Source organism: Danio rerio, chromosome 15 (assembly GCF_052040795.2).
Source record: "Danio rerio strain M-AB ecotype USA chromosome 15, GRCz13ab, whole genome shotgun sequence".
NCBI lineage: Eukaryota > Metazoa > Chordata > Actinopteri > Cypriniformes > Danionidae > Danio > Danio rerio.
Window position 1 is genome coordinate 2,148,806 of NC_141035.1, and position 27,374 is coordinate 2,176,179.

Below are 27,374 nucleotides of genomic sequence, written 5' to 3' on the forward strand. Positions count from 1 at the left end.
TCAGTGTATATGTGTGAATGAGTGTGTATGGATGTTTCCCAGTGATGGCTTGCAGCTGTAAAGGCATCCGCTGCGTAAAACATATGCTGGATAAGTTGGCGTTTCATTCCGCTGTGGCGACCCCAGATTAATAAAGGGACTAAGCCGAAAATAAAAATGAATAATAATAAAAATATTAATCTGTCAAATAATGTATATCACTGCATGATAGACACTGTAATAAATGCATACAGTTGTCCCAACACAAAACAATTAAGTTAACCTAACACATTTAGGTGGACTGAGCAGAAAACAATTAGGTTGTCCCCCCCAAAAATCTCAAGAATCGTGTTGCTTCAACTCATTTTAAATCAGTAGTTAGAAAAAGCAGCAAAATCTATTGCTTTTAAAGAGTATACTACACTGTGTAATTTGAGCATTAATGGTTGTTACCATCATATTTGAAGTATATATTTATAATAAAAATAAACATTTCTAAATTGTTATTGTCTAGTATTTCTCTTAAATCAATTAATTTTTTAATCCTCAAATCTCTTCGCGGACGCACCAGACTCTCGATTGGAGCGCAGAAAAAGACATCTACATCGAGATCAATATCCCAAATCTAATTTTAATATCCAGCTATCATCCTCTGTACACCGATCCCCATTCACAGGTTTGTCTCAACTAAGGCAGTAACAGGAATCAATAATTCAATAGCACTGGCGTCCGAGTGCAGAGCTGGATTGCCACACAAGCCCTCTTTACACCACGCGATTTTAAAGCAGTATTAATTAATAGGCCAAAACATTGTACTCTGTATCTAGACGGTAACCCGAGCGTGCGGGTCATTCCTGATAAGAGCTGACATTTGATATTTATTAAACTGTCAAGAAAACCGCTTCAGATCTCTATAAGCGGGCTGAGCCACAGAACAGGAGTGGTGTTCATTTTACAGATATTAATATAATAATGATAGCGCAGTGGTATAAATAAAAATGATTACTGTATGTCATTCATGTTTGTTTATCACCATTTGATTGGGTTTTCAAAACTTGCATGGGATTTTTTGGCTCTTGTTTAATTATTTAAAATGAGCTGAATCGGCGGAATTCTTGAGTATTTTTGCGGGGACAACTTAATTGTTTTATGTTAAATTTGCAAAAACTATTAAGTTGAAATAATCTACACTCAAAATAATGATTTGCTTGTTCAAACTACTTGTTTAAAATGAGCTGAAGCAACACAATTCTTGAGATTTCATTGGGACAACTTAATTTTTTATGTTCAGTCCATATAAATTTGTTAAAAGTGTTCAGTTAACTTAATTTGTGTTGGGACAACATGAATGAATTGTGTGGAACCCAGTGTTAGGCTCTCGCTATATATATATATATATATATATATATATATATATATATATATATATATATATATATATATATATATATATATATATATAGTTTTAAATAGTGTTTAATATAGGCCTAATGTTTAGTGTTTCACAACTATCTGAGAGAGTTCCTTGTGATTTTCATAAATAAATAATTTATTTTTTGCCAATATATTTTAATAACCACAATAACCTTAATTAATAATAGCATTCATTCAGAATTAATCATTACAGCAGAATTATCCAAACAACACTGAAACGGGATGATTTTTAATTATCACCATTAAGAATATCAGAAGTTAAATTGTGACACCGTCAGCTCCAGACCATTTTTGAAGAATAAAGTTAAAATAATGTATCTTATAGCGCTTAATTAAACTAAATGCACCCATTTAGTGGAGCGAAAAATTAAATAACACGGACTTCGTTTATGAGACGGATACTACAGTGTTTTTAACATTTATTTTATAAATCGAAAACACTGTGTTTAGCTGCAGCTCACGTTTCACAGTCATGGTAAAATCATAAATATCATCAAATGAGTGCCCGCAGTCGATGTCCTTTTATAACTCCCTTAAAAAACATGAACATTACATTTTTTTTCTGAGATTCACATGGTTGTACACACCGGGAAAGAGATGGACAAGAAGAAATAAGCAGTGTAAGGAAATCCAGGATGCCCTCACAATGCCTCAATGAAGCATTAAAGCACCAAAATAATATAAATATATATTTTCCTGTTGGCATAAACATGGGTATTTTACATGTGGATTTGATTTATACACCAATAATGAAAGCCATGTGTGCTCATAATAAGAATTAGGCATGGATGCAAGTGAAATTAGACACTCCACTGAATAAATTACCTGATAAGATTGGGTTATATCCACAACACACTGATTATTAACAACAAGGGAAATGGTCGTCGTTTCATTTAATGCTCATTTATTTAGTTTCATAAACCAGAGAGCATGTAAAGTGTGTGTCATCCGTGAGGACGGAAATGGGGGGTTTTTAACACTGGAGTTTTCATGATTTGGCAACAAAAGGTATTTCTGTAATATTTCACAAATATCCACAAAGAAACTTTGTTTCAAATAAACGAGGCCAGCCTCTTTATTTTCATTAATTACTAATAACGTGTTAAAGCAGAAATGTCCGCGTTGTCACACAACTGTCCCAGCTGCTTTATATCATTATTTTCGGATTCAAACCTCTCGTGTTCTGCACAAAAAAAAAGTTCTGTTCGCTTTAAGTTCAGCTTTATTTTCTCGTATAGTTCTGCATCTTGCAGTTGTTTCCATCCTTGTGAAGATCCACGAAATGTTTCTCCATTTCACAGTTTGTCTTTATAAATAGCCTCTCCTTCTTGCGTGTCCTTCATACGAAAATTTGCGTTTATTGTCTGTGGTTAACGTCGATATGCCGTCGTTCAATGCAATGTGACGTCACAGTCCCAGAGCCGCGGCGTGCTTTTTCGCCTTCAGTCTCAGATCCGCGATGCTGGAGTTTTTGTTGGTGGTTTTCGCGGCGGCGGCTGCCGCCACCACCGACGCCGCCGACGCGGATTCCGCTGCGAGCGTCGCCAGGGGCAACCCGAACGGCGGCGCGGGAAACATCATGTACGGCGCATGCGCAGCCAGGTGCGAGTGCAGGTGATGATGCGCGTGAGCCACGGCGCTGTCCAGCTGCAGCTGCGCCTGCACCTGAAAGGAGAAGGGCGGCACGTTGCAATGACTATCCTATGGACGCACGGGTGGGAAGAGAGGGGGAGAACACACATTAACTTAAGATAAACTAATGCAGTGCTGCTACTGGGCACTGGATCAATTGCATTTATCATCCTAAAATGCATCTGCACACCTGTATTTTGGTGCAACTAGATATGCTGCCCTAAATGATTCAAAGCAATACAGCAAATTTAGAATCGTTATAGATTAACTTTCATAAAAAAACATGTCTTATTTCTATTGAATAACAGGTAAGACTTTTTTCTGTTCTAGTGAGATTGCAATTGCTAGCAATGAGAGAGAGAGAGAGAGAGAGAGAGAGAGAGAGAGAGAGAGAGAGAGAGAGAGATTCTGTGGCAATGGAAACAAGCTTCTGAGATCACAATAAAGTTACAGAATGTACTGCATAACAGAAATGACTCATGCACACAGAAAGAGAGAAAGAGAGGGGGGGAGATAGAGAGGGGAGAGTGTGTAAAATACAAATGTACAATTAAATGTACAATTTATTCAGATTTTATTATTAATATTAATATTATTTAATAATATTTAAATTTAAGTTAAATTTAATTTAAACAAATAAAACTGTTATTATTATTATTATTTTATACTACTGTATTTGCTATGTTATACTGTATACGCTCGTTTTAATGTAAACTTTATAAATGCTTTGGTAATACATTTGTAACATGTATCATGCCAATAAAGCAATTATTCAATTTAATTAAAGTGAATTGAATTGAGGAGGAGAGAGAAATTTGAGTGTGCAGTGCCACCATAAAGGATGCAAAAAAATTGTACAGGTCTGTATAGGACGGTTCTGCATGGGCTATAGTCAAAATAACTTGCCTGCTGAAAGGGCATGCGCAGAGCTCCCACGTTGACATATGGAGCCACGCGACATGCTTCAAACTGGCTCGCCGCTCCGATGAGAACCCCTGAAAAACAGTGATGTCTTCTTTACACGCCATATTTGTATGTAAAACAGAGATGCATGGATAATATTTGATATATCATTTAATTGATTAATATATATATATATATATATATATATATATATATATATATATATATATATATATATATATATATATATAAAGAATGCTATTTTTATTCAATATGTGTTACTTCTTTCTACACAAATCTAACGAACTAAAAACAATATACAACCTTATTGATTGACTAGTTTGTCAAATTACATACATAAAAAATAAACCAACATTAAATCTAATAGCAGGTGTTCATTTATGCATCTGGTGTTTGTTTAATACAAAGCAGAATTCTACAAAGCATCCAAATATATTTAAGATTTCTTTAAATACATAATGAGTGTATCCACGCACCTTTATGCAACTGATTTTCCTGCTTTCTGCATTTAGCCCTTCGGTTCTGAAACCAAACCTGAAAGCAGAAGACATTGATTGACAGCTGTCGGTGAGGGCACGTGTAAAATCCCCCCAAAATGACAACAATCTCAGTAAAACCATGTATCCCTGGGGACCTCTAAAATATTCATAAAGCTCAACCGCAGATTTTAATTATTATTTATCTTTGTAACGCGCTGAAAATTGACGCAAAATGCGCCAAATTAACCACGAAGGAAAAAAGATTAGTTAAAATGTTAAACAAACGGGAAGAATCCAAATCTAGACGTCCTGCGTCTGAAATAGTGTCATAATATATCGTCTTTCTCCAGTGGTTTAATCTATCCAGGGATTAGAGTTCCAGAACAGGCAAACTGATCCTCTGACAGCAAACACCCGGCATGGGACTATATGTCTGGACTTCAAGAGCGAGCTAAAATTGAGACATTAATTGCCAATATCCGAAAGAAAGTCTGTTGCGTTTTTTTATTTGACCATACAGCCTGTGTTACAGACATCGGAGATTTGTGATTGTGTGTCAAAGTTCTGCAACGCTTTTTATTAATTATAATTATAATTTAGCCCATAACACAGATCAAATCGAGCCGGTGTTTGCTATTCTGCTGTAAGTGAAATTGTAAACACGATATGATGATAAGAGATGTGTCATTATGACTAAAATGGCAGCGGAGTCTTTGAGCAAGTGGTGTGGGCTTTGGTTGTGAATAGTGAATATGAAAAGAGCATCAGATCTTTATTTTGGTATAAAAATTAAAGATAATTTATGTAAATCCGCGGGCCTAGCTTGGGACAATGCCCTTTGGTAAGATCCCAAAGAGAGACGATGGTTTAACTTTTTCCAGGGAGGTCTTTTGAGCACATTTTTAAAAGGACCAATGTATTCAAAGAGCGAATTTTATATCCCCTCCCAAGGAATGAATAGATAAAAGAGAATGAAATAAGATATTGTTTTTTTTTCTCCTCTCTCTCTTCCTGATCAATCACACCAGAGCCAATGTCTATGTTGAATGTCATTATTCGGCTCAGTCGCTCGTCTCTTGTTACAAATATATTGAGCCTTATTATGTTTCTGTGCAGATGGTCTTCCCCATCCTAAAAAGCACACTACAGATGTTGCCTGCAGGGCCAATGCGCACAAATCAGGGAATAATTTCTGTTCGCTGTTTTGTTCATTATAGCTCCGCGGAGTTGATTTAAGCGGCTTAATATCACTTTTATTTTCGGCGATTTCATTCCACTATTCAACACACACGCTGAATAGCTTGAGATATAATTTTATTTAGCATGCTGAGGTAAGTTATATAAATACAGCAACACGCTTGAAAGTTTTTAGCAGTGCTATTGTAAATGCACTCAAAACATATTGTTTGGTCGTTCAAACTAATAATTTAAAATAAGCTGAAACAACACAATCTTAATATTTTATTGGGACAACTTTTTTTTTTTTAAATCTTCAATCCACATAAATTTGTTGATAGTGTTAAGCTAACTTAATTTGTGTTGGGACAACATGAATGAATTGTGTGGAAGCCTGCACTTTTTACAGTGTGATGCTGGGATCCACACAATCGGTTTGTCATGGGACAACATGAAGGAATTAAGTTAGCTTTTTAGTTTTTACAAATTTAAGATTGGACTGAACATAAAACAATTAAGTTGACCCCAAAAAACCCGTATAAATTGTGTGTTTCAGCTCAATTTAAAGTGTTTTTATTGATAGATGCTTTTTGGCAGGAACAAAAATACTGCAACAAGCAATACTTTAAAAACGCAATATATATAGGGCTGTAACGTGAAACGTATCGACCTTATTTTGCATTTACATTAGATCTATTATTAATTAGTAATCATTTTTCAATACTCAGCATTACAATGGCAATTAACTGTCATTAATATTTTAAGCGTTGTGTGATAAAACGAAACACGAATGATACGCGTTCATTTTGCACTTACTACATACAAAACAAAGACACATTAATTGCATAAAAAGGCGTATATATATATATATATATATATATATATATATATATATATATATATATATATATATATATATGAATGTAAATCCATATTAAGTGAAACTAATTTAAATTTAAATATATATATATATATATATATATATATATATATATATATATATATATATATATATATATATATATATATATATATATATATGTGTGTGTGTGTGTGTGTGTTTGTGTGTAATTGTTCCATGTTTACTTAACGAAATTGTTTCGAATTTGGCAAACGAAAGCATAAAGGCCATACTGCATGCATTTGAAGGCAGACAACATAAGGAGGGCCTGACCTGCACCCTGGCCTCCGACAGCCCGAGTCTCTGGCTCAGCTCCTCTCTCATGAAGGCGTCCGGATAGTGCGTTTCATCGAACAGTCTCTCCAGCTCATTGAGCTGCTCAAGGGTAAAGTTAGTCCGACTCCTTCTCTGCTTGATTTTAGTCTGTGTCTCATCCTCCAGCGGCTTACAATCCTCTTTGCGTTCCTTCATATCTGTATTACCTGAAAGCAGAGCAGAAAAGGAGAAATGAACGCCTCGTCCGGTGATGTGAAATGAGGGCAGTGTGAGCCCACTGATGTCGGTCACGGATGTTTTGTCCTACACAGAGCTCTTTAATTATTTACGCACTATACATATGCATGGAGCTTCTCTCTGTATCGGATGCTGCAGGAATGTCATCTTATTGCACTTATATTAACCTGGCAAAACGGGTGAGTGTATAACGAAAATGAAATCAATACAGGACAGTAATTAACGAAGCTGAATGAAAATTCATACTGACAAAATAATACATCGATCTAAATCCGAATGGCAATGTCCAGTAGCTAATAAATGTATTCATTATTAGTAGTAGTTTAATGTTGCTTGTAGAAAAGAAAAGGTTAGTAGAATCGAAATTATGTTTAATTCAAATTATTATTATTATCATCATTATTATTGCGTCTAATGTTAGTAGGCTGCTGCATGTTCTTGTGGTATTAAGACTTTAAAATAACGCAAATAAATGATGGGTAGAATATTCAGCGTGTCTCATAAACATATAAGCTGATTTATTACTTTACAAGAGTAATGCACAGGCTGAGTTGTCCGCTTTTTTCTTCAGTTTCTTTCTGTTTAGCATGCGTTAACACTTTGGCCTAGCCTGTATTTTCTTTCAGAAATCTATTCCTCTCTATTATTCTTTTAATTGCGTCTTAATATCTGATCAAATAGGCCTAAATATAACAAATAAAAATGCAGGCCTATGCATCTGCTGTCTAATAAACCGAGCTATCAGTTTTATCACTTTTGAACTATTAATAGAGTTATAGTTTTCCAATTTTTTAATTCATAAATGGACAGCGATGACTGGAGAATAATTCCCGGACAAATATTATCTTGTTTCGTGTAGCATGAACAAATACATTATAACGTTAAACTTAAATTACATAAATAGTAGCATATAAAGCAAATAAGTTACACTATTAATAGGCCTATTTGTAAAATAAAGAGCATGCGAACGTGATTTAATTATTTTTTACAAATGTCCTGCGAGATAAAAACGTTGTAAAACGCAAGAAATGCTCACCGTCTGTAAGTTTAGGACTGCTCGAGTCTCTGCTTCTCTCTGACGCGAGCATGTCCGCTTCCCTGACCGGCGATGAGCGCACTCCGCTCCGCGTGATGCTGCTGATTTCCTCGCGGTTTGGATCCGCCGACAGACTCTCCCGGTTCCTCACCGAACCGGTTTCCAACACCTCCCGGTACGTGATCACTTCCTTCTTCTCCTTCACTTTCTGATCAAAAGATTTAGAGACAAACGCTGTAAGTTCTTCCATCACTGCACCCAAGAAGAACGAAGAAGAAGAAAAAAAAAAGCCCCACACAATCTTCCTTTTAGATCCTTAGCAGACTACCATAAGAACGGGAACAGCGCGCGCGCTCTCTCTCTTTCTATCGGCCTAAATGCGAGATGATGGTGTGATGATGAGATCTTTGACAATTCCTCTTGTTGCGGAGAGTGTATACAGACTTGCTGCCGATTCACTATTGAAGTCACACTATTTATACTTAGCGAAGCGTCTGCCCCTTGATCCGCGCGCATTACCTTCCCTCACCGCGAGCCCCCTTCCCATAGAGGCGGGATGGGGTGGAGGGTGGAGGGGGGGATATTATCTGTCCTTCAGATCCACATCACCCCTTGCATGGATGCTATTGGCCAAGATTGACAAGAGGAGCAAATTAATGTCATTACGCGAAGACTGGCTAGAGTTTGGAAACACCGTGCACGATGATGAGGATGATGGAGCTCTGCTGGGGTGAGGCCAAAACTACTGACACCATGGACATCTTATTCTGCAACTCTTTGATCCGAGTTGGAAAACGAGACCGTATAGATAACGAGAAAATGTGCAGTTTGTGATCATACAGTAACAACATCATTAAGCGCTTCATTTTGACGCCAAAATAAAAATAATCTCGTGCAGAAGAGAAATAAAAATGTTCATCTTAAAAGAAGGCAGCTTGTTTTTTTTTTTTTTTTAATAAATGCATTGAATTTGCGAGCCATACTGCAACTATTCAGCATTCCCAAACTGTTACATTTTCACGCACATTAGGCTGTCAGAGATTGGCTATTTTTATTAGCGATGTGATCTGTAAAACGCGCAGATCTTAAATCGAAATCGTTTAAAGAGGATTTAAAGCATAAAAACCAATTTGCAAGTTTATCGATTAGATCTTCGCAGAGCTTATGATACAGTTGGATATTAATAAATACAGCAATGGAGCTGAATAAAGCGTGCTGCTTTTGTTCATTTTATTGCAAATGTCTCAATGTTTATTGACGTCTTTTTACTTTTATTTACATTTTAGATAATCTATCAGAGAGGAAAGTTTTCTATCATTAGCTAAATTTACTTAAAGAAAATAGGCTTTGCGATTTTCAATGGCAATTAACTACGCATTTTTAAAGCTGTTGCAGAATATGGTTAATTAGTCGAAAAAGTTCAGTGGTGAAAGGTATTTGAAATATTACAGAATAGGATGTTCAGCCGGTAAAGTAAACGAATATGCTAAGTTTTAGATTTACCTAAATTACAGAACACCTGATCACCTCGACGACAATAATTACAACACAATTTATTTAATAGACCTATCATGCATGTTACTTTTATTTCATATGTTAGCTAGTCACATTATGGAAGGGCATCCGCTGCGGAAAACACATGCTGGATTAGTTTTCGGTTCATTCCGCTGTGGCTATCCCTGATTAGTAAAGGGACTAAGCTGAAAAGAAAATGAATGAATTAATGAAGTTAGCTGGTCAAATTATTTAAATAGGCTTGCATATCCGCACAAGTGATAGCAATGAGTTGATAATTTTTTTTTAGTTAATCTGATGATGATTAATAATAATAATAATAATAATAGTAATAATAATAATAGAATATTATTATTATTAATAAAAAATATTAAATAAATATTATTATTAATTATTATTATTGCTATTTTAAAACGGTCACATTTAAGACGTCATATCCGAAGGTTGTTGCACAATTTTAGGCTAATAATATAGTTTAATAGCGATTGTGCATTCATTAAAGGAGTTGGCTTGAGGTAACAAATAACCTGTAATTTGCTGCACATCTTTTAATAATGTGAACGTTTAGTGTTGCTTTAAAACACGTTTCAAATTTAATATGATCATTTTAAATGTCAGATAAAGCCCTTTTTCCACTTTAAAGACGAACTATTGTAACATTCACCTTCTAAACCAGTCTGCAACCCTTTTTTAAAAATCCTAATAAAGTACGACACAACAACTCTGTTCACAATATGTAGATCAACAGTTTTAAAGCTGATGTCAATTTGTATGGTCCTCAGTTTTCAATAAGTCCGCGATTTCTCAACAAACCTCAAACGCGTAAATCAACAAGGCATCAGAAAAGATCCCGCGACCGTGTGTTATGTGACGACCTTGTCGTTGAGAACCGGAAAATAAGTATTTCAAGCTTTATCTTTCGGTATCACGAGAAGCTGAGAGCGCCCTACTATTATGTTTGATTAGTGATGCCTGCTGGCTCCGCATCCATCGATGATCTCCAACTCGGCTACTTCAGTCTGTTCATCGGCTCATGGCGCTGCTCTGTGAGTTGCTGTTGTGATACAAAAGGACTGTGTATCGTTTTATAGGTAAGAATGTGACTGTTGATGTACAAATTAGTTGTTTTAACGTTACATATAAACGTTAACATGTAGCAGACGTGCTCTGTATGTGTGTTAGAAAAATGTAACGTTAGAAGAAAGACTTACAAACATTCATTCAACATTTAAAATGGAAAGGGACGCGATTTTCATGTTATTCACACTATTGTTTTTGTTCGTGAAATTGATTGAGGTAATGTTGGTTTTACATTCGCACACTTGCTCAGTGACAACATTTGATATGGTCCCTAACGTTCATTGTTTATAATCAGTCTGAAATCACATGGAGGTATGACTTCATAACAACCTTAGCTCTGTAAACTGTGTTGCACTACAGTCATTGACTGCTGCTAATATGATTTACCTGTTTAGACTTTGCAAATAATTCATTTCTGAAATTACATTAATAAGGAGAAAGTTAGAATGTGCAAATATAAGACAAACTTTACCTTAATTTTACCATGGTACTTTGAATATTAGGCCTGAAATCACATGTAAGTATCCATACAACATTAGCACTAACGTTACTTAACTTTATTCTTTTTTAAGTTGACCTGAGAGGATGAAAAAGCTAAAATAAAAGCAGTTTTATTTCTTTTTAAACCAATTTAAGGTCAATATTATTAGCCCCCTTAAGTATTTTTTCCCCCAACCCTACTGAAAAAAAACAGCTTAAACCAGTGTAGGCTGGTTGGCTGGTTTTAGCTGGTCAGCCAGGCTGGTTTTAGAGGGGTTTTGGCCATTTCCAGGCTGGTTTCCAGCCATTTCCAGCCTGGTCTTAGCTGGTCAGGCTGGGAGATGACCAGCTATAACCAGCTTGACCAGCCTAGCCAGACTGGGAGCCCAGCCAAAACCAGCTATGCCCAGCTTAAACCAGGCTGGTCAAGCTGGTTATAATGTTTAAGAAAGCACGGACATTTTCACATATAACATTCCTATAATATTTTTTTCTTCTGGGGAAAGTCTTATTTGTTTTATTTCAGCTAGAATAAAAGCAGTTTTATTTCTTTTTAAACCATTTTATGGTCAATATTATCAGCCCTCTTAAGTATTTTTTTCCCCAATTGTCTACAGAACAAACCACTTTATATAATGATTTGACTAAATACTCTAACTTGCTTATTTAATCTAGTTAAGCCTTTAAATTGAACTTTAAGCTGAAGTATCTAGTAAAATATTATGACAAAGATAAAAGAAATGAGTTATTAAAACTATTATGTTTAGAAATGTGTTCGAAAATCTCTTGTGTTAAATGGAAATTGTGTAAAAATATTTATAAAATAATTAATATTTAACAGGAGGGCTGATAATTCTGACTTCAACTGTACATGATGAGCTACAGAACTTTAATCTCAAATCTATTCGTTTGACCCAGCGAGCAATGGGTCGTCACTCGTCAGACAGCGAGGACACCAGCCGGAGCAGGAGGAAGAGGAGACAGAGACAACGCTCTTCATCCTCCAGCTCTGAAAGCAGAGTGACCAGCCGCAGCAAACACTCCAAGAGACGAACACGCTCCCGATCCAGAGACCGAAACAGAACCACAGATAGAAGGTAGACCATGTCAAGAAATTAAAAATAAATAAAGATATATATATATATATATATATATATATATATATATATATATATATAATATTATATTATATTATATTATATTTAATTATATATATTTATACAACAGTTCTGTCTGGTTCTCAAATCTGATTGGCTGATAGCTGTGCGATATTCTGCAATATCAGAACTCCTACAGCCTCTTTACCCTTTGTGTATTACTCCGCACACATACAGCCAGCAAAAAGCAGACACTACAGATCTAAAGTTTAAAAGATGCCTGCTCAGCTGTTTAACTGTCAGCTCATGATTTGAATACGGAATAAAGTAGTTCCTCACACAAAAGGATTTTTGAAACTCTCCATGTTTGATTCTGTTTTTATATACACAATTATATGTATGTATGTATGTATATATATGTATATATATATATATGTGTGTGTGTATACATATATATATATATATATATATATATATGTGTGTGTGTGTGTGTGTGTGTGTGTGTGTGTGTATATATATATATATATATTTATATATATATATATATATATATATATATATATATATATATATATATATATATATATATTTATTTATCTAGATTTATTTATGTATTTATTTATTTATTTATTTATTTATTTATTTATTTATGTATGTATTTATTTATATTTATTTATCTAGATTTATTTATTTATTTATTTATTTATTTATTTATTTATTTATTTATGTATGTATTTATTTATATTTATTTATCTAGATTTATTTATGTATTTAATTTTTTATGTATTTATTTATTTATTTATTTGTTTTTTTATTTATTTGTTTATCTATTTATTTATATTTATTTATCTATATTTATTTATGTATTTAATTTTATGTTTATTTATCTATTTATTTATTTACTTATCTATTTACTTTAATTTATTTATTTAGATTTATTTATGTATTTATTTATTTATTTATTTATTTATTTATTTATTTACTTTTTATCTATATTTATTTATTTATTTATTTATATATATATATATATATATATGACAAATGTTTTGTGTTTAGGGTTGTGAATTTAGTTGTGAGTTTTTTCTCTGCTCTATTGACTTTTAATGATGAAAATTAAACTCTACAGTTTAACAAAGTAGATTTTATTGACATTCTAGAATTTTCAGATAACATAATATATAAGAAATAGCATAAGAAGAAATAAGTCTGTAGTTGCTGCCATGTGATTGAGAGGGGTCTGGCTGCAGGCTCGGTGCAGTGCAACCTGAGCTGCATCCAATGCTTTTTAATGCGCTCACCTAACCCCACCTGTCACAGTGACGTCACTCACTCCATTGAATGCATTGTGTCTGAGATTGCATGCCTCAAGGCTGCATCCAGATACTATTGATTTGATTGGCTGATTAGAATTTTGCGTAACAAGCTGTGTGACAGGTGTACCTAATAAAGTGGCCGGTGAGTGTATTTATAGCAGGTATGTATGGGTGTGTGAGAAAAAGTACTGGAAGTTTATTATCAAATTTTTAATGTTTATTTATTGTTTTAGCCATAATTTAAAACACTAACCAGACAATATATCACTTCAAACTATTTTAAACGTCATTACAAACTTTTCACCATCAAATGTTGTTACAGGAAAGACCAAGGTCCTAAATGAAGCATGAATCTCAAAATACAGAAAACTGTTAATTTACTGATGGTTTTTTGACTGTGGTTCGCTCCAGGAAAAACATGTCAAGGACACGAGACTGCTTGCTAATTAGCAGTACATTAAATCTCCCCACTGCAGTAGATATAATGCAAAAGAAAGCTGTTTAAGGGCCCCCATCAATCATCACGTTACAGTTGTCGAGGGAAGTCATTTAGTTATTTGAACGCAACACTATCGTTCCACTATCTTGAATACTATTTTTAGTGTCTCGAATAGACATTGTGTGCAGTTTCTTGAACTCAGACGTTGCTTTGTGCAGTCACTTGCACTGTCTGCCCTAACTTCAATTATTCATGATGCTTTGCCATAATATGTGATGGGAAATAGTTACTCTTGCAGAAAGAAGGATGTGGAGGTCAAGTAGACTGACGCTGATCAGTCATTGTCACACATTAGTTGTTTTTAAGTGGCTTCACCTGTAGGTAATTATGTTGGTGTTTGATGCTCTGATTAAGCTGTCTTGAATAGTGTGAACACTTAGGCCGTGTCCGAAACCGCTTACTACTCAGTAGGTACTGCATTTGAGTATAAACGTACTACTCGGCCGTTAGAAAAGTACGCTCTATACAGTATGAATGTGAAAAGTATGAATGGAATTCGGACGTACTACATCTGCCATTTTGTCATGATCATGTGACCTACCTGCGTCAGTTGCGTCGCTTCACTCCCATTCATTAATTCTCTCACGGGGCATTATGGGATAGCGCAGCGTGCATGGAATGCGCACTCCAGAATCTTGCTGGAAGTAGTAAGTCATCCGGGTACTTCTCGCATACTGATTTTCGAATTCTTTGAATTCGGACATACTACTCGACTTTATTTATTTATTTATATTTATTTATTTATATGTTCATTTACTTATCTAGATTTGTTTTGCATTTATTTATCTAGATTTATTTATCTAGATTTATTTATGTATTTAATTATTTATTTATTTATTTATTTATCTATTTATATATATATATATATGTATGTATATATATATATATATATATATATATATATATATATATATATATATATATATATATATATATATATTTATTCATTTATTTATATATTTATTTATATTTATTTATCAAGATTTATTTATGTATTTAATTATTTATTTATTTATTTGTTTGTTTATTCATTTATCTATTTATTTATATTTATTTATCTAGATTTATTTATGTATTTAGTTTTATATTTATTTATCTATTTATTTGTTTACTTATCTATTTACTTAAATTTATTTATTTAGATTCATGTATTTATTTAATTACTTTTTAATCTATATTTATTTATATATTTATTTATTTATCTAGATTTTTTTGTATATTAATGTAACTATGTGTTTATCTATTTATCAATATTGTTTTATGCATTTAATTACATTTATTTAATATTTATGTACAATGTATTTAATTTATTTATTTAATGATTTATTTATCTATATTTATATATTAATATATATGTATTTACTTATCTATTTGTATATTTGTTTATTTATCTATTTATTTATTTATCTAGATTTATTTGTATATTAATGTAACTGTGTATTTATCTATTTATCAATATTATTTTATGCATTTAATTACATTTATTTATATATTTATGTACAATATATTTTATTTATTTTTTTAATGATATATTTATATATTTATTTATTTATTTATTTATCTATTTATTTATTTATTTAGATTTATTCATGTATTTAATTATATGTTTATCTATTTATTTACTTTTTTATTAGCATTTATTTGTTTATTTATCTAGATTTATTTATATAATAATGTACCTATGCATTTATTTATTTTCAATTTATTTTTCATCTATATTTTTATGTATTAATATAATTATGTATTTATTTATTTATCATTATTCATTTATGCATTTAATTACATTTATTTATATATTTATGTACTATGTATTTTATTTATTTATTTAATGATTTATTTATCTATATTTATTTATATATTAATATATTTATGTACTTATTAAATTATCTATTTATTTATATATTTATTTATTTATTTAGATTTATTTATGTATTTAATTATATATTTATATATTTATTTACTTTTTATCTACATTTATTTGTTTATCTAGATTTATTTACGTATTAATGTACTTATGCATTTATTTATTTATTTATTTATCGAGTTTTCATCTATATTTGTTTATGTATTAATATATTTGTGTTTATTTATTTATTTACTTATCTATTTATTTATATTTTAATTTATTTATCTTGATTTATTTATGTATTTAATTATGTATTAACTTATATATTTATATATTTATGTGTGTATTTATTAATTTATCTATGTTTATTTATGTATTTAATTATTTAGTTATGTAATATTTATATATTTATGTATTTTTGTATTTATTTATTTCTATTTACATATTTACTTATTTATTTGTCTATTATTGTCTGTCCATCCATCCATCCATCCATCCATCCATCCATCCATCCATCCATCCATCCATCTACATATTTATTTATTAATTAAATTTTGCAAAAAAAAAAAAACATTCTGTGACTAACCCATGTGGACTGCTTTTTGCCCTGCAAAGCAGCTCAAACATTAACTATGACCTCTAATACCGCCACAGTGGTGGAGAGAGACACTCTGCGGCCAGAGCTGCTCACAGTAAAGCTTTAGAAGGATGCATTTGGATGCAGAAATGCATAATAAATTTAATTATGTTTTTTTTAGATAAACATTTTATTTATTCATGATGTGGGGAATGGGCTTACACTTCTCATTTAGCTTTCAGAGTGGCTCTAAGAAGTCTCGGTCTATCTGTTTGAGTCAAAAGTAGGGAAGATGACAGCGGCTCATTGGAGAGAAAAGAAACCGGGAGAGAGAAATCCAGTTCATTAGTTAAAATAATGCAGGCCGACTGGTGTATATCTGTGATGTCAGCCTTTCTAAATATAGTGCAGAGGGTTATACTGGCTGATGGGTAGAAGCTTGTGATTTTCTGTATGCAGACTACCTTATTTCATTCATATCCGGGTTAGTCAGGGAGTGTGCCCTATTTTGTTCTCTCACCATATTAAATATCCCTTTTGTGTGAAATCTGTTTACTGTAAACAACACCTTTTTTGTATTGTACAGGGATTATCTCTTTGTTTAAAGTTGCTCATTGTATTTTTATAAGTATACAGTGTTTTTTATCATAAACAATGTTTCTGTGCTTTTCATTATTTTGTAAAAATTCATCCATTCTCAGAATCTGAATCAGATATCATAGCATCCCTCTCCTTCAAAACTTTCCTTCACTTCTGGTACATGGTCTGCTTTTAGGGCGGAGCTATCAATGCTTTAGGGTGGAGCTATCCGTTCTTTAGGGCGAAGCTATCAGTCTGTTAAAGCAAGGCTATTAGGGGTTTAGGGCTGGGTTACCAGTGTTTTAAGGTGTGGCTATCAGTACTTTAGGGCATAGCTATCAGTTTTTAGGGCGGGGCTATCAGTCCTTTAGGGCAGGGCTATCAGTCCTTTAGGGTGGAGCTATCAGTCTTTTTAAGTGAGGCTAAAGGTCTTTTAAGGTGGAGCTATCAGTCCTTTAAAGTGAAGCTTATGGTCCTTTAGGGTGGGGCTATCAGTCATTTAGGGCGGGGCTTTCAGTCATTTAGGGGTGGGCTGTCAGTTCTTTAGGGCGGAGCTATCAGTCCTTTAAAGTGAGGCTAGTGGTTCTTTAGGGCGGAGCTATCAGTCCTTTAGGGTGGGGCTATTGGTCACTTAGCGTGGAGCTATTGGTTCTTTAGGCCTGGGCTATCACTCATATCTCTGGTTCGAGCCTCTGCTGGGTCAGTTGGCATTTCTGTGTGGAGTTTGCATGTTCTCCCCATGTTCGCGTAGGTTTCCTCTGGGTGCTCCCATTTCCCACACAAGTCCGAAGGCATGTGGTGAATTGGGTATGCTAAAATTGACAATAGTGTATGAGTGTGTGTGTGTGTGTGAATGAGTGTGTATGGATGTTTCCCAGTGATGGGTTGCAGCTGGAAGGGCATCCGCTGCGTAAAACATATGCTGGATAAGTTGGCGGTTCATTCCTTTGTGGTGACCCCAGATTAATAACCTCTAAGACGGACTAAGCCGAAAGAAAATGAATGAACGAATTGATTTATTAATAATTATAATTTAAGAAATATTATAAATAATGATTTAATTCAAATAATTAAAAAAAATGTGTTTAAACAAGTTTGAAAGGAATATTAGAACACAAATAGTGCAATCTGCCGGATGTAGCACAGCGCAGTAACACTTTAGTTTAGTTAAGTTTAGTTTAATAATTAACTGTATTTCTGTGGCATTGATCAACATCTTATTCTGACACCCATTTTACTATTGGAGGCATTTGGAAATAAGTGTATGGACGATTTTTGCATTTGCGTGTTTCTTAGCAGCAGAAGTCGTCATAGTCGGTAACCTCAGAGCACAGTGAATGGGAAAGTACAACTAGTCATTATTTTACAATTCTATTTTCTGAAATAATAAAAGAAAAACTCCTCGATGGTGTTATCAAGAACAAGGAAAACAATAGTGTGAGACTGAGAACGGCAGCCAGAAGAGAGAATAATGTCAGATTTACTGTCCTGCCCCCATATAAATTGCATTACAGACACCTCGCATTAGTGGTCATTTGTTTTTTTTGTAAATTGATGCAAAAATGATATAATACATAGAGAAATGCATATAAATGTTCACACATTAAAAAAAAAATCTAAGTATTAAAAACTTTAAATGATTTAAGGGTGCTTTCACACCTGTGAATCGATTCAGTTGTTCTGAAACAGAGATTACAAATGTTACATTCTTGCTCTTTGCTCTTGGAGCGGTTCGCTTTCACACTGCAAAGTTTCTAGTCGGACCAAAAGAGCTAAAACAAGTCACGTGCAAATAAACTCTCCTCACATTGGTCAGAGTGTCAGGGTTTATTTTGCAGAGTCCCGCTCAGCTGTCAGGAGAGGTGGTGGTTTGGTGGTGATTGACAGGGTGCGCGCGCGTGACGTGTCTGAGGAGAGATGCGGTGGGGAGGGGTGAGAAGGGTGCGCGGCGATGCCTATTTGAGGACCGGGAGGGAGACGCGAGATTACCGGGAGATCATCACTCGATTGCGGGCATCCGGAGACTCGCGAAACTTCCCGCCATACTCATAATTCTCTCTTCATATAGCCGTATGCCTATTACATATCCATAAAACACTGTGATATAACCACGCTCGGATCAGATCGCTTTCTCACTGCAATCGAACCGCTCCAGGGATCATTTCAATCGAGCCGAACACCTCATTCAAGCGATCTCGGAGCGATTACTTTGGCGCGGAACAGAGCGCGATTGCCCTGTTCACATATGCCAAACGAACCGCGCTAACCGGGCAAACGAGACACGTTCCGAAACAAAAGTGTAGGTGTGAACGCACCCTAAGATGCTGTTGAACATTAAATGTGTCATAACAGTCTTGTGAAAAGAGTCCATTACAGAATGTGTTGTTCATACAGAAGCAGTAAGTATGTTTCACACTGCTGGTATATTACTGTACTGATACTCTTGCTACTGATTTTCCAGACACAGAAATCGTTCCCACAGCAGCTCTTCCAGAGGATCCGGTCACAGGAGGCGAAGCCGAAGCGCAGATAGAGGACGAAGCCATCGCTCCCACAGATCCCGATCCCGCAGCCGAAACAGGAGGTAAGGAAAAGGCTGCAGAATGATTCAAATAAATGAGGAAATAATTGTGTGCCCAACCATCACAGTAGTACAGCTTTACTCTCTGAAATAAACTCATTCTGTGTGAACAAACAAACAAGCTAGCAAACAAACAAACAAACAAACATGCAAACAAAAAATAAATAAACAATGTATGAAAAATAGGCGATGCAGTGGTGCAGTAGGTAGTGCTGTCGCCTCACAGCAAGAAGGTCGCTGGTTCGAGCCTCGGCTGGGTCAGTTGGTGTTTCTGTGTGGAGTTTGCATGTTCTCCATGCGTTCGTGTGGGTTTCCTCCGCGTGCTCCAAAGACATGCGGTACAGGTGAATTGGGTGGGCTAAATTGTCCGTAGTATATAAGTGTGAATGTGTGTGTGGATGTTTCCCAGAGATGGGTTGTGGCTGGAAGGGCATTCGCTGCATAAAAACATGCTGGATAATTTGGCGGTTCATTCCGCTGTGGCGACCCTGCATTCATGGGGGGACTAAGCTGAAAAGAAAATGAATGAATGTATGAAAAATAATGAACTATTTATGATAATCTCTTTTCTTAAAGGGACAGTTCACCCAAAAATGAAAATCCGCTAATAATTGACTCACCCTTTAGTTGTTTAAAACCTACTTGAGTTTCTTCTGTAGAACACAAAAGAAGATAATTTGAACAATGCTGCGCTTTAAAAAAATTACTCTTATCCCTATAACAATTTGCGTAAGTAAATTTCAAGTAAATATTTACTAATCTTATATCAAGTAGAATTAACTTGTCGATATCATGTACAATTTACTTAATGTTAATCTTACACCCTTAAATAAATCAAGTAAAAGGTAAATGATTATCTTTTTTTGGCGACGCAGTGGCGCAGTGGGTAGCACGTTCGCCTCACAGCTAGAAGGTCGCTGGGTCGAGCCTCGGCTCAGTTGGCGTTTCTGTGTGGAGTTTGCATGTTCTCCCTGCGTTCGCGTGGGTTTCCTCCGGGTGCTCCGGTTTCCCCTACAGTCCAAACACATGCGGTACAGGTGAGTTGGGTTGGCTAAATTGTCCGTAGTGTGTGAGTGTGTGTGAATGAGTGAGTGCATGTGAATGTTTTCCAGAGATGGGTTGCGGCTGGAAGGACATCCGCTGCGTAAAAACTTGCTGGATGAGTTGGCGGTTCATTCCGCTGTGGCGACCCCAGATTAACAAAGGGACTAAGCCGATAAGAAAATGAATGAATGATTATCTTTTATTTTGAATCTAGATTTATTTTAATGATCTACTTATTAATTGTTTTGATAAAAGCAATGTTCCTTTTACTAAAAAATACTTTAATTAATTAAAGAAAGTTGTTATTTTTTAGCAAAAGGAACATTGCTTTCATCAAAATAAGTCAATCTTATTAGTTAGACTGTAAGAAAATAAGTGAGTAAACCATTTCCCTTAAAATTATTAAGTAAATGAACAATGTGCATAATTATAAAAATTTAATTGCCTGAACATAACAGTTTACTGGAAGTTAATTCTACTCCTTTGAAAAGAGTTTTGAACTCAGTGTTGAAGGTAATGAGTTAATTAAATACCTCATTACTTCAACCTAAATGGAGTAAGTTCACAGTACTCATATAGATTAGTTTTTGAACTCAAATGATTTGTAGCTGTTGGTTTCCTCACACGGTTTGAGTTGCCATAACTTATTGGGTTTTACTGGTTTCAGTTCTCTTCATTCATTGTTTTACTGTGCTCAAATTGCTTCATTTACTCAAATGGATTAAGTTCACTACTCCTATAGATTCATTTTTTAACTCAATCTGTTTCTTATTGGGTTTTCCAGTGTGTCCATTTAACAAACAAACAAAATGTCAATAGTTTTTTAGGGTTTTGATCAATGTGAAACATGTTTTTTTCTGCATCATCATCATCTCCATCATCATTTTCCACCCTCCTCCTCCTCCTCCTACTCATTGGGACTCAAATGCTAACATGTGCTTGGCTAATTAGCGTATGACAGGTTGCCATTAAAGACCTTCTGTTCGCAGCGCCACTCACTCTCTCACAGCTGCTTGTCCTGCGCACACAGACACTCACACTCATTACAGGGGTTATTAGTGTAGATTATTATTGTTTTTGTCTGTATTAATTAAGCACTGGCACAAGCACCCTTGGGTCAGTCCACGTTTGTGCCCGTTTTGAGCTTGGAAGAAATAAGGGGGCTCTTAGGTTGATGAATTAATGCAATTAAACTATAATTATCTGCAGGCTGTTTATTGAAATGTTTTATGTAATGTAAACTCTCTGCTACATCGACATGTAGAGGAGTAAGAACCGTAGGCTTTTTGTTTTTACCATTAGAGCTACCGGCAGCCATTGTGACCATTTTTAATTTGTGTTGGCTCACATTTCAAGTTTTGTGGTATACAATTCATCCGTGTATCTCATTAAGAAAGAAATGTTTTGCCCTTTTAATCTAATATTAAAATCTGAAAATGCACTTCCTGTTTGTGTTCAGTTAAATTCTCAGATTAGGTCTGTCTGAGTTAGTGGGTGTGGTTAACATATGTAACCACGCCCCTTCAGCTGTCAGTTTTGATAACAAATGGAAATGGTGAGCAGGAGGAGTCTGTTATGTTGTAATAACTCTCCCCAAACCCTTTTCCCCATCTTTCTGAATACCTACTTTGCTACATCCAATCAGCTCACAGTAGAAAAAACAAGCCACACCCACATTTTTTTTTTTAACGTTCTGTTTCTCTTGTAACTGCGTCACAATACAGAAAAGAAATTGGTCACAGCTTCCGGTTCATGTGGACTTTTAAAACTCTATTGAAATGAAACCCGCATATCAATAATACCTTGACCTTTCCTAAAGATGTGTATATTTCTTCCTAACATTGTTATTTTATTAAAATGATAAAACACACAAAAAATGTACAAGTATTTATATGTTTCTTACCATAATGGTCAAAACTAACAGCATGCTATTTAAGTGTCTGATACTTTTCCTTGTGACTTTGAGTGCCTCTGTTGCCTAGCAACTTCCTGCTAACAAAAACACAACCTAATTTGGTAACACTTTATAATGACTACACACTATAAATCATTTATTAAGCATTAGCAAATAGTGAATTCATTATCTGTTAAAGCATTAACTCTACATTAATAAACGTCAGTAAGGAGTTTATAACTTCAGCTACAAATGCTCTATTCTTGACTTATAAGCATCTATATAATGTGTTTAATGATTGTATTTTCATACTCTGTTAATGATTTATTTTTCATTTCTAAATTAAGTATCGAATTATTTACAAACCGTTTGTATTTAAGAGTAGTTGAGGGTTTTCAGGACCATTCAGAATGAGTTAGTAAATGATTAATAAACTATTGAAATCAACATTTATATGTCTTATTATTCTGGCATATACTAATAGTTTACTAATATGTTTGTAAATGCTTTACTAACTCAACTTCATGCAGTTTTGTGACCTAATCTAAAGTGAGGACTATTCATGCTTTATAAATCCCTTATAAATGACAAATAAAGGCTCAGTATCAAATGAACGATAATCTGTGCAATCTTTCTAAAAAGTAAAATTACTGTAAAGTTTAAACATTGCAAAATAACAGGAGTGTCAAAATACGACATCCAAAACAGCAACAATATAATAATTTAACATTATAATAAGATGCAAAGTTTAAACTCTACAGTGATTTTATTTTAGATAAGGTTGCAAAGATGAATTTTTCATTTGAAGTACAGTTTTATTTGTGTATCTTTAAATGAAGAGAAATGATTAATGTCTTTTTTTTTCCTGTTTAGAATTTAACTGAGCCTTTATTTGTCGTTTATAAGGGATTTATAAAGCATAAATACTCCTCACTTTAAATTAGGTCACAAAACTGCATGAAGTTGAGTTAATAAAGCATTTATTAACATGTATAGTAACCATTAGTATATGCCTGAATAATAAGACATATAAATGTTGATTTCAATAGTTTATTAATCATTTACTAACTCATTCTGAATGGTCCTGAAAACCCTCAACTACTCTTAAATACAAGCAGTTTGTAAATAATTTGATACTTAATTTAGTAATGAAAAATAAATCACTTACTAAGTATGAAAATACAATCATTAAACACATTATATAGATGCTTATAAGTCAAGAATGCAGCATTTCTAGCTGCAGTTATAAACTGCTTACTAACACTTATTTATGTAGAGTTAATGCTTAACAGATAATGAGTTCACTATTTGCTAATGCTTAATAAATGATTTATAGTGGGTAGTTATTATAAAGTGTTACCGTCTTGAAGACACTACAACCAGAGTTTTTGGCTCATGACATTAGTTTTCTTTTTTTTTTGATAGACCAACATGGGTTAGCGGCAAACGTGTCACGCATTTGGCGTTGTTTGCACCATGAGTATTTATACTTAATTAATACCTAGAATCAATACTACATGGGCTAAATGCACACAAAATATTATTTTTAGTCAGCCAGACCAATCTTTTTCTGTGAACTGTTATGTCATTGCCACATTTAAGATCTGATTTCTTTAAAAATCAGCAATCTTCACTGCCTGATTTAAATAAAGGGGGTCTCAATCCATACAAGAAGCATTATATAGGTATATATACATAGGGTATATGAATATATGTAGGCTAATAGATGTCTTTAGCAGAGTGAGTTTCCACCGTTTTCTTACTGCACCAAAGTAAAGGAGTAAAGAGTAGAAATAAAGTAAAGAGGCTGAATGGAGGAGGCTCGTTCTTTATCCTCGCGCTGCAGATGCTCTGTTTAATGGTTTTCTCGCTAGTGAAGCGTTCAGTTTTTACACTTACAAAGCCCGCCATGTAAATAACAAATGCACCATAGAGCGACGCAACTGACTCTTAAAGGGAACGAGAGATGAGACTCTAATTGGTTTAATGCACGTTATGCTCAAAGCACACCCAGAACTCATTAAGTGAGTAAGCACAGCCCTGTTAGACCATGCGCTGCGGTGCGAAGCGCATGTTTCAGTCCTTAAAATAGCAAAATGGATTCAGACACACCCTTAATGCTTTTGCAACATGAGCTTTAGACTATAGATCGTTAAAATCGAACCCGATATGTTGTGGATATTGTACGCTATACCACTTGAATTCCTACTGGAGGATTGTCCCTGAAATGCATTATATTCTGAGCATTTGCATAATGTTTTAAATATACAGCGCTCAACATAAACAAGTACACTTCATTTTGAAATTATATATTTTTAATCCATATCTCAGTGGAAGCAGTGGCGCAGTAGGTAGTGCTGTCGCCTCACAGCAAGAAGGTCGCTGGTTCGAACCTCGACTAAGTTGGCGTGTCTCTGTGGAGTTTGCATGTTCTCCCTGCCTTCGCGTGGGTTTCCGGTTTCCCCCACAGTCCAAAGACATGTGGTACAGGTGAATTGGGTAGGCTAAATTGTCCGTAGTGTGTGTGTGTGTATGTGTATGCGTGGATGATTCCCAGAGATGGGTTGCAGCTGTAAGGGCATCCGCTGCATAAAAACTTGCTGGATAAGTTGCCGGTTCATTCCGCTGTGGCGACCCCGGATTAATAAAGGGACTAAGCCGACAAGAAAATGAATGAATGAATGAATGATAAATGAGAGATTAGTGAGGGGTGAACTCCTATATGCTGAGCACTGTAGGTGATGGAGAAAAGCGAAGGCGTTTTCACAGCTGTAGCCGTATGATGTCAGAGTCTGGTTTGTTTAGTTTGTGTGAAAGCAGCTTTCTGAACCTGTGCAAATCAAGCAGTTGAGCCAGTGTCAAAACAGCGTAAAATGCACTAGATTTATTCACGTCTCCGATTTCTTCTTAATGCAAGCTGTGCGACCGTACTGCTCTCAGTGCACTATTGAGCTCATGTTTGGCATGACGCAGCCTGTAATTACATTCTCTATTTGATAACAGATTGAGAAGGAACACAAACACGGGAACTATTTCAAAATAAAATCAGCACACGATGGCACTGTGCTTGCAGAATGAGGAATGCCTGTTTAGATTTGTTAATCCAACACGAAATGCTGTACTTTTATGACGTTTCTTCATCGATCACATGCCGGGGAGATACTAAAGGTCCCGTGAAGTGCTTTAAATGTGTGTGCGCTTTAAATTTGATATGAAATGAATCTCAAACATGGAGAGAGGGCGGGGCATAGAGTAGCTCCTCCCATTTATAAAAAAAAATAGCCAATAGCATTTTGTTTACAGAAGTTCAAAAATTACTTTGACGTCTCTTGCTCTTTCTGTGAGGCTTCTTCTGAGTCTGTTGCTCACTTAATTTGGGAATGTCCCAACTTTTTGATCTAATCTGTAAATACTCTAATTGTCACTAAGGGTGACTTACACTATGCTATCCGTACCGTGCCCAGGCCCGTTTCCCGGATCGTTTGAGACGTGTGAGTGCGCTGAATCGGGCTCAGGCATGGTTCACTTGGCCGGCCCTGACCCAGTTGGAAGAGGTGGGCCTGAGCGCAGTTCACTTGGGCTTTGGCGGGGTACGCTTGTAGTGTGAGTGCAAAACGCGCCAAAGCCCGAAACTGAAAGCGAGATGTGACTTTTAAGGGGCTGTTTCATATGGATTTATTAATCATTCTTACTGTTCAGTGAACGCAAACTTCCGTCGTTTATTAAAGACGCAAACTCCTCACTTCACGACAGCTGCGCGCCTTCAGCAGACCTCCTCATTCCTGCAGCACGAGGGCTTTATGATTGTTTATGAGCGCCAAAAGTTGCGGATCTGTTCGGTGAAATATCTGACTGCGTGTCACCGCATCCCTAAGGACTGTTTGTCGAAATATTTGACTGCATATCACTGCATATTTAAACGACTAAAACGATATAACTGGAAGAATCTCCACTGTGCTGCTGAGTGACAGCGCTTGTCACTGAACAGCGCAGCATCGATGACGTAAGCTTGCCCAGGCCCGATTGTGGTGTGAGTGTGGGCCATCGGGGGAGACGGAAGGGGGGACACGCATGCTTTGGCCCGGTTCGAGGCAACTGTACCTACTGTGAGTACTGCCTAATACTCTAGTAAAAGATTTGTAGTGATTTCTCTTTTAGCTAGGCATCTTGTTTTGGTGTTTTCAGCTGCTTCCACACCTGTAGATTAATTGTTTTGTTCTGAAACAGAGATGAAAATTTTTTTTTTCTCTTAGCAAAGTTTCTAAACGGATCAAAAGAGTTCAAACAAGTCACATGCAACTAAACTCTCCTCACATTGGTCAGAGTTTTAGGGTTTATTTTCTCAGCTGTCCCATCGGTATTTTAATTTATGATAATGAGCAATATGACTTTATAAGTGAAAAGGTGCAGTTTAATTTTGAATGATGACACTCACAGACATCGTCACCGAATATAAATCCGAGAGGTAAGACTTTCTCATAAACGGCCTCATTTCAGTTGTCAAGGCTTGCACAAATCAGTTTATTGTCATTTTTTGTAACATTTGACTTGTTATTTGAAAATAAGAATATGACATTTACTAACTTTGTTTTCATTATTAATAAATAACATTAATTTTTTGTATTTATTTATAGTCTAGAGAATACAATTATCTGATAATCTTCGTAGCAGCATTTCATTTCTACCCTGATTACTTCAAAACTACGCTGAACCGAGACTTGACTGTTACGGATAAATCGGCACGTAAATGGACACGTGAACATTTCGAGTTTACTCATTTCATTTGCGCATCAAA

General features: G+C 34.9%; 2 protein-coding genes across 40 annotated transcripts in view; one reads left to right on the forward strand and one right to left on the reverse strand.

Annotated features, from left to right (window-relative positions):
• Positions 1-1,819: 1,819 nt before the first annotated feature.
• Positions 1,820-11,243, reverse strand: shox2 (shox homeobox 2). Of its 10 annotated transcripts, none has more exons than XM_087282638.1 (6): positions 11,142-11,243; positions 8,075-8,282; positions 6,799-7,007; positions 4,446-4,503; positions 3,952-4,040; positions 1,820-3,078 (listed from the first exon to the last, which is right to left on the reverse strand). In XM_087282638.1, the coding sequence occupies exons 2-6, from the start codon at positions 8,124-8,126 to the stop codon at positions 2,821-2,823; spliced, it is 666 nt and encodes a 221-aa protein (XP_087138764.1). In that variant the 5' UTR covers positions 8,127-8,282; positions 11,142-11,243; the 3' UTR covers positions 1,820-2,820.
• The window catches only part of rsrc1 (arginine/serine-rich coiled-coil 1), a 226,060-nt gene continuing 209,286 nt past the window's right edge, over positions 10,601-27,374 (forward strand). For 21 of the 30 annotated variants that reach the window (XR_015508453.1, XR_015508454.1, XR_015508452.1 and 18 more), the window contains 3 exon segments: positions 10,601-10,680; positions 12,068-12,246; positions 19,522-19,644. Coding sequence is in view for 6 of the 30 variants with exons in the window: in NM_212947.4 (NP_998112.2) it covers positions 12,074-12,246; positions 19,522-19,644 (296 nt within the window). In the remaining 24 variants the exon portion in view is untranslated. 30 annotated transcript variants of the gene reach the window in all.